This window comes from Saimiri boliviensis, chromosome 1 (assembly GCF_048565385.1).
Source record: "Saimiri boliviensis isolate mSaiBol1 chromosome 1, mSaiBol1.pri, whole genome shotgun sequence".
NCBI lineage: Eukaryota > Metazoa > Chordata > Mammalia > Primates > Cebidae > Saimiri > Saimiri boliviensis.
The window spans coordinates 167,255,856-167,271,299 of NC_133449.1; the positions used below are offsets into that span (position 1 = coordinate 167,255,856).

At 40.8% G+C, this 15,444-nt stretch overlaps 1 protein-coding gene across 2 annotated transcripts in view; it reads left to right on the forward strand.

Annotated features, from left to right (window-relative positions):
- Positions 1 to 15,444, forward strand: part of CTNNA1 (catenin alpha 1) — a 183,073-nt gene that overhangs the window by 129,546 nt on the left and 38,083 nt on the right. For both annotated transcript variants that reach the window (XM_039464507.2, XM_010344484.3), the window contains 2 exons: positions 2,765 to 2,845; positions 4,071 to 4,223. In XM_039464507.2, coding sequence (XP_039320441.1) covers positions 2,765 to 2,845; positions 4,071 to 4,223 — 234 coding nt within the window. The remainder of the gene's footprint in view (positions 1 to 2,764; positions 2,846 to 4,070; positions 4,224 to 15,444) is intronic.

Sequence of the window (15,444 nt, forward strand, 5' to 3'; positions counted from 1 at the left end):
TGGGTTTCAGATTCTAAATATTTTCTAGAACAAGTGATCTATTAGAAACACCAGAAAAACCTGGCTGGCTAGGAACAATGGTAAACTTTACAGGATTTATTTAGATAAATCTTATTGAAGAGAATACTTGAGTGTCTTAAGGAATATGCGGAGACTTTTCCTGTTTAAAGCATTAATTATGAAGTCAGTTTGACTGTGATTCAGTTTCAGCTACCTTTGTCTTAGATCCTGGTATTTAGATCTTTATGTCAGTAAATAATTGCACGTCTCAAGCTGACTAATGTCAACAAGAAAGAGTCAAACTCTATAGAATGCTTGAAGAAATATTCTGGGGCCTAGGCCAAAGGCACAGTCTCAAGAACATATTCCCAAAGTGGTTGGGTTACACCTTGATTTTTATACATTTTATGAGGATGGAAATCATAGGTAGACATCAGTCAGTACATGTAAGGTGTACATTCGTTTGGTCCTGAAAGCCTGGATAGTTTGAAAGGGTTGGAGGGGGGCTTCTGGGTCAGAGGTGAATTCAGAGATTTCCTGTGGTAGTTGATTGAAAGGATTAAGCTCTCCCTGAACAGCTGAAGTCAGTACCTTTTACCAGATCCTAAAAGGTGTCAGACTCTTAGTTAAATTTCTCCTAGATCAGGAAAAAAACCTAGAAGGGGAAGGAGATTCTCTAGAGAATGTAGATTTTCCCCAAAAGTGACCACTTTGCAGGGCCATTTCAAAATATTAATATTTCATAGAAATATATTTTGGAATAAAATAGTTGGATTTCTTTCAGGGCCTGCTATCTGTCATGTGATACTATACTAGAGTCCAGTTGGAATTTGGTATTTTATTGCTACAAATAATCTGCTTTGTCAGTCTTAGATCTCTGTTTTTAATGTTAGTGCTGGTCAGTTGTACCTGAATTCCAAAGGGAGGAGAGTATAACGCGGCACGTCCAACCTCCTCCTTCCCATGACGGCCTATACTAGTTTTTCAAGTTTACTTTGGACTGCCCTGGCTGAGACGGGGGTCCTTTCAGTTGGTTGGTTGACATTCATGGCCCTGAATAAATCAGTTTATTCCTGCAGGTTAAAGTCTTCCTATTTTGAATTAGTTTTTGTTGAGACCTCTTCCCCCACCATCAATATTAATGGAATACTTAATTTTATTGGCAGTACAAGAGTGCTGGGGGGGAAAGGATAAGGAATGAGACTGTAACCAGATTTGATAGTGATCATATCAATTTTTTGGTTGCCATTATTTCTTTTTTTTTTCTTTTAGACCAAGTTTCGCTCATTACCCAGAGTGGAGTGCAATGGCGCGACCTTGGCTCATCGCAGCCTCCGCCTCCTGGGTTCAGGCAATTCTCCTGCCTCAGCCTCCTGAGTAGCTGGGACTACAGGCATGCGCCACCATGTCCGGCTAATTTTTGCATTTTTAGTAGAGACAGGGTTTCACCATGTTGACCAGAATGGTCTCGATCTCTTGACCTCATGATCCACCCGTCTCGGCCTCCCAAAGTGCTGGGATTATAGGCGTGAGCCACCGCGCCCGGCCGTTGATCATATCAATTTTATTTATGTTTCAACTCTTAACTATTGCCTGTTGTCTCCTTTCTGCCCTTTTTAAATAACGTATATTCCTCAATATTTCTTCTCTTTTCTAACAGTCCATAGAGAAAAGAGTAGAGAGATAGATGGCATTTCCCCCAATTGACAGGTAAAGTGAATAACAAATGTACATTCAAGGCACTTAGTAAACAGTTCTCCCCATCCCTAACCATTCATCTGTTCTACTGGCTTATGTACTAAGAGCATACTCATACCAAAATGTCTTGAGGGAACCCAAAGGGAGGGCACAGGGCTAAGTTCCGTTGTCTGTTTGTATCTCTCCTGTGATTTACTGACATGTTTTTCAGAAAGAACCAAATATATTTTGTGAAAACAAGCTTTAAATAAACGTCATAGTTTAAACTACATGATGGAGGCAGTTCCAGGGACACAACAGTCTCCACCTGGGTTTTAAAAAGCTTTTGTCCCTTTTCGTTCAACTACTATGTTTTATTCTACTTGATTTCTGCTTAGAATGTTGCCTTGGCAAATCTCGACTTAACCCCTTGAGCTCTGAAAAAATACTGTTTTACATACTGCTTCAGGAGTGGCCAGTAGGTTCTTTTCTGTGCAATGTAACTGCATTAAAGCTTAGCCTAGGATTTTTTTTTTTTTTTAATGACTGAAGTAGTACTACAAAGCATTATGATTTGAGCTGCGTAATATACATTATTAGCTCTGACCTATCAGGTACATCTTAGTTTTTAAATTTGTTGTTTTACATTGTTTCAATGCGAGGTCCCATTTTTTCACATCTTGACATTCTTCAAATCTCAGAGTTCATCAAAATCAGGTGTACTCTGTTCTTGCTGCAGTTCAAGGAGAGCTGCTTCATTAATAAAATTGGTGTATACTGAACCTCAAAAATGTAAATTTAATTTTTAAAAGCCAAACTTAAAGCAGAGCTTTTTGTTTCTTGGCTTCTCTTATTTTTGGCAGAACTCCCTCAATTCCAATCATCTGATAATGTGAAGCCTAAGAATTGTAGGGTTGGGTTTTATGAACAAAGTCACGTATCCTCCCTCTGCTCCCCAGTATTTTCCAACTTTGGGTTTAAGAAGTTGTACTGTTTCTTCAGTGTTGATTTCAGCACAGATGTTTATAGGCTGTCATTAGGTGTCTTTGTAAATGAATAAAATCGCATCTCTTTTCCTTTTATCCAGGCTGGACGTAAAGAAAGAAGTGATGCACTCAATTCTGCAATAGATAAAATGACCAAGAAGACCAGGGACTTGCGTAGACAGGTAATCTGGATGAAAGTACTGATTGTTTTTCTGAGTTCTCAGTTTTGTAGTTTTGATTAGGATCAGATAATCTTAATCGAAATAATAAGCACTGGACTTAACATATATTTTTTTTATTGAGAGAAAGGATGGATTTTCACAAGAAAATGCCTATCTTTGTTTTCTTGCTAATATGCTTCTTAATGGCTAATCACATTTCACAAAGACATGGAATAGTACAGTCTCACTGTGTTGGACTGAATAAGTTAACTGTAGTGTGAAAGAGATGTACAGGTAGGAAAATAAATTTAAAATGACTTGGAGACCTGTGAAGATAACCCTGAAGGATCTTGTTGTATTGGCTATGTACAATACAGACCGAAATTTCAGTTATTTATTTGACTTGCCTTATTCTCATTATACACTTGCAGTTCCCTTAGATCTTTGGTGAAGTGTTTCCAGTTCCAAATATGGTAGGGAAAGAGAGATTTGAGGTGCAGAATTTTCTGAGCTAGTAAATAGAGAGTAAAAGAAATTGAGCCTTTTAATGATAAATGACCCCGTTAACATTTCGGAGTCAAATTGAGTTTTAGTCTTTAAAGAACTTAGGGTTGAATTTATAAAACAATGTATGAAGACTTGAGAAGTTGTAATATGGACAGTTTTTAAGAGTTAGTGGATAGATAGATGTTTTATTGCTTATGTCTGATATAAAGCAAAATTAAAGATAGTATATATCTTTATTCAGTTTCCTTTTAGTGAAGCAGTATCAGAAATGGTTATAGAGAACCTTAAGTTTTAAGGTTCATAGTATGTGAACCCTTTTAGATAAACCAGATAGCTCTTTTTTCTCTCTCCTCTTTTTATTTAGCCAGTTAGGTTAATTATATATATTCCAAGGCTATGTGCCAATTCAACCCAGAGCTGCTTTCAGTTCAGCTTTTGTATTATTTAAGGTGTAAGCCTTAGTTTTGTAATTCCCAAGAAAAAAGGATATTGTCTCAAAAGCTGAGATTCTGTTGCTGAAATGCTGTAACTGTAGGAATGTAAGCCGTTGTCTCCATGATCATATGTTTCCTGTGGTACAGATTACATAACTGCATGGCTTACATGAGAGGTCCTCATGGAAATGCAGCCAGTCTACCATAAGCTTCATTAGATTTAAGTGTGCAAGAGAATAAAAAGCAATCTATTTAATACCTTTTTGGTGGAAATAAAATAAATTTTTTTACAATTTAATTATCAGCTCCGCAAAGCTGTCATGGACCATGTTTCAGATTCTTTTCTGGAAACCAATGTTCCACTTTTGGTATTGATTGAAGCTGCAAAGAATGGAAATGAGAAAGAAGTTAAGGAGTATGCCCAAGTTTTTCGTGAACATGCCAACAAGTTGATTGAGGTAAGTGAATTAGCAGTTTCATTGACTGTAAGTAACTTGGTGAGGTGTGGTGAGTTTTAATCATGTTATTTAATTAGCCCTATTTAATTAGACTAGACTCAGAGCAGTCTTGTTGTAAAAGTGGAGAAACTGAGCCCTGACACGGGGCTGATCAGTTATATTTGCATGGTAGAAATCTGTATGTAAGTGGTTGGTTTGTAGGGTGGTAAGAAGAGAGTGAATTGTGATGTAATTTCCAGGTAAGTTAGGCCTACTCCTCCTTTTGCTAACTGAAATTCTGTTGTTTAATTTATCCATTACTGGTGTATTTTGGAAATGGGATACAAAATAAGCATATATTCAAGTTATTTGATTTTTGTGATTTGATTTTTTTTTTTTTTTTTTTTTTTTGAGACGGAGTTTCGCTCTTGTTACCCAGGCTGGAGTGCAATGGTGCAATCTCGGCTCACCGCAACCTCCGCCTCCTGGGTTCAGGCAGTTTTCCTGCCTCAGCCTCCTGAGTAGTTGGGATTACAGGCACACGCCACCATGCCCAGCTAATTTTTTGTACTTTTAGTAGAGACGGGGTTTCACCTTCTTGACCAGGATGGTCTCGATCTTTTGACCTCGTGATCCACCCGCCTTGGCCTCCCAAAGTGCTGGGATTACAGGCGTGAGCCACCGCGCCCGGCGATTTTTGTAATCTTAATGCAGAACATCTCATACTTGGTAAAGATACTCCATGAACTATTTGGCAAGCTGGTCTTTGTGTTAAAACAGAAAATGGGACTGTATGTAAAATGTGTGTCTGATACTTTTGGAATATTATAGTGATATTAGGCTATGTTTTGTTTCATTTTTGTTGGTTTGTTTGTTTTGAGACGCAGTCTTGCTTTGTTGCCCACGCTGGAGTGCAGTGGCGTGATCTCGGCTCACTGTAATCTCCGCCTCCCAGGTTCAGGTGATTCTCCTGCCTCAGCCTCCTGAGTAGCTGGTGCCCACCACCACGCTCGTCTCTTTTAAGTAGAGACAGAATTTCACCATGTTAGCCAGGCTGGTCTCAAACTCTTGACCTCAAGTGATCTACCTGCTTCGGCCTCCAAAAGCTTTAGGATTATAGACGTGAGCCACTGTGCCCAGCTAGGCCATGTTAATACCATGAAAATATTCCAAGGAAAGCATCAGTAATCACATCATTCATTACTAATTTTACATCATTTTCTTTAAACATTAATTTAAGTGTTATTCTGACCTGAATTCATTATGTACAGAATACATAGGTCAGTCTGCTATTCAAGTTAATGATTCTGGCATTTGGAACTAAAATTAGAAGACTTTCATTTTGTGTCTCCATTAAACATAATCTTATTCACAATAGTCACATGACAGCATGAGGTATAACCTCCAGATACACAAAGATTGCACTCAGGAAGCCAGTCTCCTATAAGTAGCATATGTATTAAAAAGTTTGTCCGCCCGGTAGGAAGCAAGGATGCTGCCAGCTCAAGGTCTTGGGTACCGGCACAGCGAAGGGCTCAGTGTGGCAGCTGAAGAGAGGGCAGTCCTTGTCTGTGCTAGAACACCCTTTATTAGGGCCAGCTGCATCATCCTCAGCCTCTCCAGCCTAAAAGAGCTGACACTTCGCACCTACTATATATCAGCAAATACAGTGTACTTCCCACAGCATTTCTCAGGTAAGGAAACAGGCTTAGAGAGGTTAAGTAAGTTGCCTAAGTTAATCTGGCTTACATCCCTCCAATAATGAGCACCGTGCACTTGAGCTCACTGGCTTGACGAACAGCCTAACACACCCACTGAAGCATTGAGTGGGCCGGGAGGTATTGGAGACCTTGCTCTAGGAGCTTTTTCCAAGCTTTTATATTTTATTTCATTTACTTCTGAACACCACTAACCAAAGGCCCCCTAGAATTGAGAGTTTGGTGTTTTCTATCACAGCTCAGTTCTGACCCCTTTTAACCTTTCTTCTCTCCACAACCCCATGAGTATTAACTATGCATTAAATAACACATGGCTTTTCATTGCTTGAGGCATAACCATAGGCTTTGTAGTCCTATTCTGCAAACAGTTAAATTACATTTACGGTAATAGAGACACTAGGATGTATAATTGCATATGTCCATGAAAAGGAAATGAATTTTTAAAGTGTTGTAGAAGCCCCAAATTCCTGACTTATGGCAGAACTTATTACTCAGTGACAAGGCTTCTCCTCCCCTACCCCATTTGTATTACAGCGAAACACTTTGAACTAGTCAGAGACTTGTTTTAAGCAAAGGTGAAATATTTAATTGTGAGTGTTTTGTTAATTTGTTGACTGCTTTATTTCTTCTTGTTCTCTCCTAACTGGATTAAATGTCTATAGGCCAACTTTGGTTTTAAGGACCATTTGCCATTTTCCCTGGGGTGTAAGGGAAGTAAGAGTGCTATATGAAAGCTGGGCAGGGCTGATGGCCATAAGCCTCTGGCAAGAAAGGAGGGGTTCAGACACTGCAGCCACTGAGAAATCTGCCAGATGTGTTTGGGTTGAGTGCTTCTCCTAAAATACTATAGTACAGTTCTGATGCTAACCACCAGAAGTTAGTGCAGACCCCAGAGGTTAAGGGCATGGTCCCCAATAAGATTGCCCTCATTTCACATGCCAGCTGCAAGTTCCAGGGTCCCCAGGCCACCTGTACTTCTGACTAGCTGTGTACAAATCTAAGGGGTTCCTATGACCCACCTCAGGTTCAGTAATTTAGTAGAGCAACTCATTGAATATTTTATTAGAAAGGATACTAATCAGGACCAGCCAAATGAAGAGACACATAGGATGGAGTCTGGGAAGGTCTCAAAATCCAGAGTGTCTATGCTCCTTCCCAGTGAAATTAAGGTACATCATCATCTTGTCACATTGATGTTTTTATCGACCAGAAGTGCTGCTGAGTTTCAGTGTTCAGAGTTTTTATTGGGGTTTCATTACGTAGGCATGATGATTGAATGATATGTTTGAACTCAGTCTCCAGTCCCTTTCCCTCAAAGCCCCAGTCCTCTAATCACATAGTTGGCCCCCTATCCTGACGAATCTCCTTGGCATAAACTATCAGGGGCTTGCCATACATGAACAACAGATATTCTTCCATTACTACTGAAATTCCAAAGATTCAGAGGTTTCCTCATAGGAATCCAGGACAAAGACCAGACCAGACAAATTATGTAATGCATAATACCTCCCCATCTTAAAGGTATGTGGAATGCATGATTTTTAGGTAGCTTGACTACATAGGCAAGCTTAGCATGCTGCAGAGTCATAAACACCACGTGGAAGAGGCAAAGCAGGGCAGGTTTGTTTCTGCAGCTTTACCGTAGATTTTTTTTTATGGTCATTACTCAGTGATTTACCACTTTTCTCATCGGGTGCTATTTGCTTTGAGCATTCCTTTTCCCTGGAGATTCTTTTTCTGAGTCAGGTTTTTTCTTCTCCCAGGGAATCTGATCACATCTCTTCACACCAGAGTAAGTGATCCTTTCTCATAGAATCATAGATTCTTACTCTGCTGTGTAAATCCCTTTCTCTTGTAATCTTTATTGTCATTTAGTCTTTCTTGGATCCTTCAGCAGTGGGAAAGTCTCCCTCCAGAGACAGCATACTTAATGGGTAGATTCTCTGGCTGTTAGGAGAGGGGAGCCACAGTTTCCTTTTTTTGGAATCTCTCCTGTCCATGTTCTTGCTGCTTACACACATGTGAATTAGAGGTACTTTAAACATAAAATAAATGGCCGGGTGCAGTGGCTCACACCTGTAATCCTAGCACTTTGAGAGGTCAAGGCAGACAGATCACTTGAGGTCAAGAGTTTGAGACCAACTGGCCAACATGGTGAAACCCGTCTCTACCAAAAATACCAAAATTAGCTGGGCAGGGTGGCAGGTACCTATAAATCCCAGCTACTCAGGAGGCTGAGGCAGGAGAATCACTTGAACCCAGGAGGTGGAGGTTGCAGTGAACCGAGATCACGCCATTGCATTCCAGCCTTGGCAACAGAGCGAGACTCCATCTCAAACAAAAAAAGATACATACGTGAAAGGAAAATAAATCTTGGGACCCCAAAATCACTAAGCTAAAGGGAAAAGTCAGTCTGGAAACTGCTTAAGGCAAACCTGCCTACCATTCTACTCAAGATCATTCCTCTGCTAACCTAGAAAAATGCATATCTGATTGATTGCTTCATTTGGAAAGGTGAATCAGAAACTCAAAAGAATGCAACTGTTTGTCTGTTATCTACCTATGACCTGGAAGCCCCTTCCCCACTTCAAGTTGTCCAGCCTTTCAGGCAGAACCGGTATACATCTTACATATATTGATTGATGTTTCATGATTCCCTAAAATGTATAAAACCAAGCCCCGGCCACCTTGGGCACAGGACTTCCTGAGGCCGTGTCATAGGCACGTCCTTAACCTTGGCAAAGTAAACTTTCTAAATTGACTGAGACCTGTCTCAGATACTTTGGGTTAACACATACTTGCATATTTTCAAGATGTGGTATAGAAAAGAATATAAAATAGCTTAGTTTTTTTTTTTTTTTTTTTTAAATTTTTTGAGACAGAGTCTTGGTCTGTCAACCGAGGCTGCAATGCAGTGGCACGATCTTGGCTCACTGCAACCTTTACCTCCAAGGTTTAAGCAATTTTCATGCCTCAGCCTCCCAAGTTGCTAGGATTACAGGTTCCTGCTACCATGCCCAGCTAATTTCTGTATCTTTAGTAGAGATATGGTTTCACCATGTTGGTCAGGCTCGGGTTGAGCTCTCAATCTTGGTCAAGTTATTCGCCTGCCTCGGCCTTCTAGAGTGCTGGGATTGAAGGTGTGAGCCACTGTGCCCACCCCAGTAACAGTTTTTTATATTGATTACATGTTGAAATAATTTTTGGTGCCTTTTTGCTTTTTTTTTTCCCCCAGAAAGAGTTTCGCTCTTCTTCCCCAGGCTGGAGCGCAATGGTGTGATCTCGGCTCAGTGCAGTCTCCGCCTCCTGGGTTCAGGAGATTCTGCCTCAGCCTCCCGAGTAGGTGGGATTACAGGCATGTACCACCACACCCGGCTTATATATATATATATATATATATATATATATATATTTTTTTTTTTTTTTTTTATTTGGTAGAGGCAGGGTTTCACCATGTTGATCAGGCTGGTCTCGAACTCCTGACCTCAGGTGATCCACCGCCTTGGCCTCCCAGAGTACTGGGATTACAGGCATGCGCCACTGTGCCCAGCCTACTTTTTTGCTTTTTGAATGTAGCTACTAAAAAATTTAAAAATTTAGGGCTGGGTGCAGTGGCTCAAGCCTGAAATCCCAGCACTTTGGAAGGCTGAGGCAGGCAGATAATGAGGTCAGGAAATTGAGACCATCCTGGCCAACATGGTGAAACCCTGTCTCAACTAAAATACAAAAAAAAAAAAAAAAAAAATTAGCCAGGCATGATGTCATGGGCCTGTAGTCCCTGCTACTTGGGAGGCTAAGGCAGGAGAATTGCTTGATCCCAGGAGGCAGAGGTTGCAGTGAGCCAAGATTGCACCACTGCCCTCAAGCCTGGGCAACAGAGTGAGACTTCGTCTCAAAAAGAAAAAAAAAAAAATCAGGACGGGTGCAGTGGCTCACGCCTGTAATCCCAGCACTTCAGGAGGCCAAGACAGGTGGATCACCTGACATTAGAAGTTCAAGACCTGCCTGGGCAACATGGTGAAACCCCATCTCTACTAAGAATACAATTAGCTAGACAAGGTGGCAGGCACCTATAATCACAACTACTCGGGAGGCTGAGGCAGGAGAATTCCTTGAACCTGTGAGGCAGAAATTTCAGTGACCCGAGATAACAGCATTGCACTCCAGTCTGGGCAACAGAGAGGGACTCCATCTCAAAATAAAATTCAAAATTCTTCTGTGGCTCTCGTACTTTTGTTGGGTAGCACTGATCTAGATGCTTTTCCTTTTCAGGGGCTCATTTTGTCCCAGGTATCTTGTGAATGCCCTCCACTCAAGTGTCAGCCCTCACGGAATACCTGCTCCAGGGTCCAAGGATGAGGGTAGAGCAGCGGAGACTGCCCAGTGTGTCCCAGGATGCCTTCAGCCTTTTGGGCAGCAGCCTCACTCTGTGTTGCCCATTGAGCTCACAGTTAGTCAGAGTCCCTAGGCTTTCCCTGCATAGGTGCTGCTGCTTAGTGTCGTCATGTTCCTTCCTATCAGTGTGGATGTGGGTGGGTGTTTGGCTCTAAGTATGGTTTTGAAGCTTACTAGTATAAACTTCTTATATTCCATCTCATGTTCTGTCCTATCTGGATTGCTGCTGCATTGTTTTATATGTTATTGGCTGTCCCCTTCCATTTGTGTCCTTTCTTTTAGAAAAAAAAAAAAAAATATATATATATATATATATATATGTATGTATGTATGTATATATATATATCCTTTCTCCCTTTATCTCACCTGATGTTTTATTTTTATTTTGTTATTATTATTTTTGAGACAGAGTCTTGTTCTGTCACCTCAGCCTCATGAGTACCTGGGATTATAGGTGCCCGCCACCATGCCCGGCTAATTTTTGTAGTTTCTGGTAGAGATGGGGTTTTGCCATGTTGGCCAGGCTGGTCTCGAATTCTGTCCTCAGGTGATCCACCTGCCTCAGCCTCCTTTAGTGCTAGAATTACAGGTGTGAGCCACCGTGCCTGGCCTCTAATGTTTTAAAAATGTTGCCTAAGACTAGGCATAAGATAGAACCTTTACTTTTTTTTTTTCATTTTTTTGAGACAAGGTCTCACTGTCACCCAGGCCCATGTGCAGTGGCACAGTCACAGCTCACTGAAGCCTTGACCTCCCAGGCTCAGACGATCCTCCCTACCTCTGGTGGCTGGGACCATAGGTGCACCACCATGCCTCGCTAATTTTTTGCCTTTTTTTTTTTTTTGTAGAGATGGGGTTTTGCCATGTTCAGGGTGTTCTCAAACTAAAGTGATCCTCTCACCTACTAGAACACCTCCTAGTAGGTATTCAACAACTACTAGGATTACAAGTGTGAGCTCCCGTGTCTGGTCTACTTTATTTCTTTGGCCACCTCCCTAGTCCACACTACCATCTTTCACTGGGCTTCTGTAGCAGCCTTCTAATTTAATAATAATATTATTATTACTTGCTTACACTAACCCTGTCCCTCCTCTGACCCACCCATCCTATGGCTTCTGTGTAATCTTGGGATAATATTAAAAAATCCAGATCCTCAACCATGGCCCATAAGTATGCCTGCCTACAACTGCCCTTAGTCCTGGGTCTCCCTTGATGAATGGCTTCTGCCATAGTTGACTAGTTCTTCATCTCTGACCATACCTCAACATGTCACCACCTGTGCCCTCTACCCAAATGTCATTTCTGCAGAGAGACTTTCCTGGAACCCTCATCCCCTCCATTACATCCTCCAGCAGTCATTTTTTTCATCCTGTCGCAGTTGTATGTCCTTTGTAGTGCTTCTTACTCTCTGAAACTATTGGATTTGTTTATTTTCTTATTTGTCTGGCCCCCACCTCATACTCCAAAAGAATGTAAGTTATCTGAGGACATGGGTCGAGAATAGTACCTAGAACATAGTAGGTGTTCCACAACTACTAAATGAGGGAAGCTGTTGGTTCTTTTTTTTTTTTTTTGGCAGAGGGGTGGTAGGAGAGTTTTGCTCTTGTTGCCTAAGCTGGAGTACAGTGGCGTGATCTCGGCTCACTGCAACCTCCACCTCCCAGGTTAAGCGATTCTCCTGCCTCAGCCTCCCAAGTTGCTGGGATTACAGGCATGTGCCACCATGTTGAGCTAATTTTTTGTATTTTTGGTAGAGACAGGATTTCTCCATGTTGGTCAGGCTGGTCTCGAATTCCTCACCTTAGTTGATCTGCCTGCCTCTGCCTCCCAAAGTACTGTGCTGGGATTACAGGCATGAGCCACCATGCCTGGCTGCTATTGGTTCTTAAAGTTAGTAGAGTTGCCCAGGTGCTCAACTTTCAAATTCCTGGGCTACCGCCTACCCCACTCCCCGAGATAGTGGGCTGAAGACTATACTTTAGAAATGCAGAGCTCTGGCCGGGCAGGATGGCTCACTCCTGTAATCCCAACACTTTAGAAGGCCGAGGTGGGTGGAACACGACGTCAAGAGATTGAGACCATCCTGGCCAACATGGTGAAACCCCGTCTCTACTTAAAATTTGTTGGGTGTTGGTGGCACGCACCTGTAGTCCCTATTCAAGAGGCTGAGGCAGGAGAATCACTTGAGGCTGGGAGGTGGAGGTTGCAGTGAGCTGAGAGTGCACTAGTGCACTCCAGCCTGGTGACAGAACGAGACTCCCTTTCAAAAAAAAAAAAAAAAGAAATGCAGAGCTCTGCATTATGACTAATCATCCGTGTTAGTGAACTTTGTCTTTTTCTGAAGTATCTGTAATATTTGCACAAAAGAGCATCGTAATGCATCATACATAAACAGTGCGTACGAGAGGGATGAACTGTGAAAACTTGTGGGATATGGAGATGATGGGGAAAAATTTGGAGTATTTTTTGAAAACGTTAACTGTCATTGATTTGAGCAGTTTTTTGGGGGATGGGACTAGCTAGAATGAAGCTTTCAAAAGCCTATAGCAAACTTTCTGCAGTTGAGGGAGAAGAAAATTGTAGTAAGATTATTATAACAAGTATTTATAGATTTATTAGTATGTCTTAATCACTGTTCTGGACACTAGGAATATAGTAGTGAATACAACAAAAATCCCTACTCACATGAAGATTGTCTTCTACTAAATATGTATTTTATATAGTGTATATGTTTTTTACAGTGTCGTAGAAACTGTACTGAGGTGATAGGTGAAAGTGGTCCATTTTATCAGCATTTGAAATGGAAGCTGAACAAAAGCTATTATTTCAGTAGCCTTTTAATAAATGACCAAAATAAATTTGGGACAGATGTGTTGACCCTTGCTAACTTGGTTTCTGGAAATCTTATATATTGCTTTAATAGAAATACTTTTCTTCCAAACCAAATAAAATAGTATAAAAAGGTTGTGCTTTAATTTGTAGTATCACATAAAGTTGCTTTAAATGTATGAATAGTTCCTGAGTAGTATTAGGAATAATACCCACTTAGAAGTGGAGTTTTATGGTGCCTTGTGTATATATCACCTTATGGAAATAGAAGATTTGTTTCAAGACTAAAAACTGCATATTGACTATTGAGATTTTATCAACAGAAGTAAATTTCTCTAGTTCCTCTGTGTATACACAGTGTTGAGGAGTCTGTGTGGTGCTGGCTGCCTATTGGATCTTTATTATTTTTTGAGATGTAGGTCTTGCTTTTTTGCCCAGGCTGGTCTCAAACTCCTGGCGTCAATATATCCTCCCTCCTCAGACTCCCAAGTAGCTAGCACTACAGGTGCACATCACTGTGCCCAGTTCTGGGTCCTTATTTTAATAAGAATCTTTTGTGATTTTACTTAAAAGCAAATAGTAGAATATTTGCTATGAGACCTCTGTTAATTATTTTGTGAGGATCTGGCTAGGACCTGTGACGGCCTCATACTGCACTGGTCGGTGGAATCTGGTAACTCCTGCATGGTATTGAAGCCACTTCTCTTGTGTAAAGGGTGCATAGATGTTGTGTATTCTCAAGGCCAGTGAGTAGGGGGAGCAGGAACTAAGGGCCAGTATTGGTGGGCTAGGTGGCTTTTCCCTTTACCATGTTCTTCTGTTCTGGAATGTAGCATAGCACTAAGGGCATTTTGTTCGTCTGTTTATAAAAAAAACATGGCCTTGCTTCAAGGAAAGGATAACACCTTTTATACTCACCTCTTTCTCCCCTATCACGTTAATGATTTCTTTATGTTGTTCTTCAATTTAAAGTGTACTGAAGTGAAGAATTTATTCGCTGTCAGAAATATTAACCTTTTTGTCAGTAATGCAGTACCCCTGTGTCCTTTTTAATTGCTTCATTTCTTTCCCACCTCCTTTGGCTGTGGGCATCTTAAACAGCTAAAGAGTATTGTTTTTCCTTTTATTTTGCTCTCTTCTGAATACATTTTGAATTTTGTGAATTGAGAGGGTGGCATGGGGAAAATGCCATTAATGAAATCCTGTGTATAAAAAGTATGTATTATTCATGTGATATACACAACTGATTGTGTTTCATCCTTTCCTCTTTGCTACCAGTAACTTCAGTCCAAAATCCTTTCCCTTCAGCTCCAGACCTTATATTTAAAATGTGGCTCTTATTATAATGAATTTGCTGCAATAGGATTATATTCCCTGCACTACCTTATGAATTAAGAACCAAAAAGTGAATGCAACTGGTATGCTTTGGAGCTGTTACCTGTATCTACCCTCTCCACCACACACTTCCTAACATACACAGTATTTCCCGTTAGCTGGGACTTCATAAGGTATGCCCTTATTGGTTTGTAATATATATTTTAACTGCACATTGAATGATCTGCATTCTAAGTTTTATTCCATAGTATTCTGATGATGTGTGGTAATGTGGCCTTGGAAAGGCTCTGTAAGGAGCGTTTGAATTAAACACTGACCTTATATGACTACCTGTGACATCTTGGGTATTTTCTCAGTGCTTTTGTATGATGCTGTAGGCTGATACTCTTGCAGAAAGCAAATTTTAAATGAAGCTTCAGTTTTCTCAGATTACGGAACGCTTTCATAAGAGAAGTTATATGTCCCTGGAGAGAATGCTGACGTTGGCTTCCAGAATAATTCTAAGCATACTGAGCTTGATTTTCCCACATTTTCAAGGGTCTGTAAGTTCAGACTCTTACTTTTGTTTCAGACAAAATGGGTCTTACATGTTCTATTTTTAACACTTCAACCAAAAATAAGATTTTTGGGCTGAATTTAACCACCTTGTCAAATTCTGGGATGATCAAGCAAAGGCAGTTGGGTGAACCTTGTTCTCAAGGGGGTATCAGAATTCTTCTTTTCTCTTGAAGCATTGGTAGGCATGATCAACGAAGCACTCTGCCCAACTTTTGCTCTGTTTCAGAAAAGAGATAACAGCTTTTGATACAGTTTGGGTATTTGTCCCTGCCCGAATCTCATGTTAAATTGTAAACTCCAGTGCTAGATGCGGGACCTGGTGGGAAGTGTTTGAATCAAGGGTGTGGATCTGTCGTAGCCAGTGCTGTTTTGTGATAGTGATGAGCTCTCATGAGATCTAGTCATTT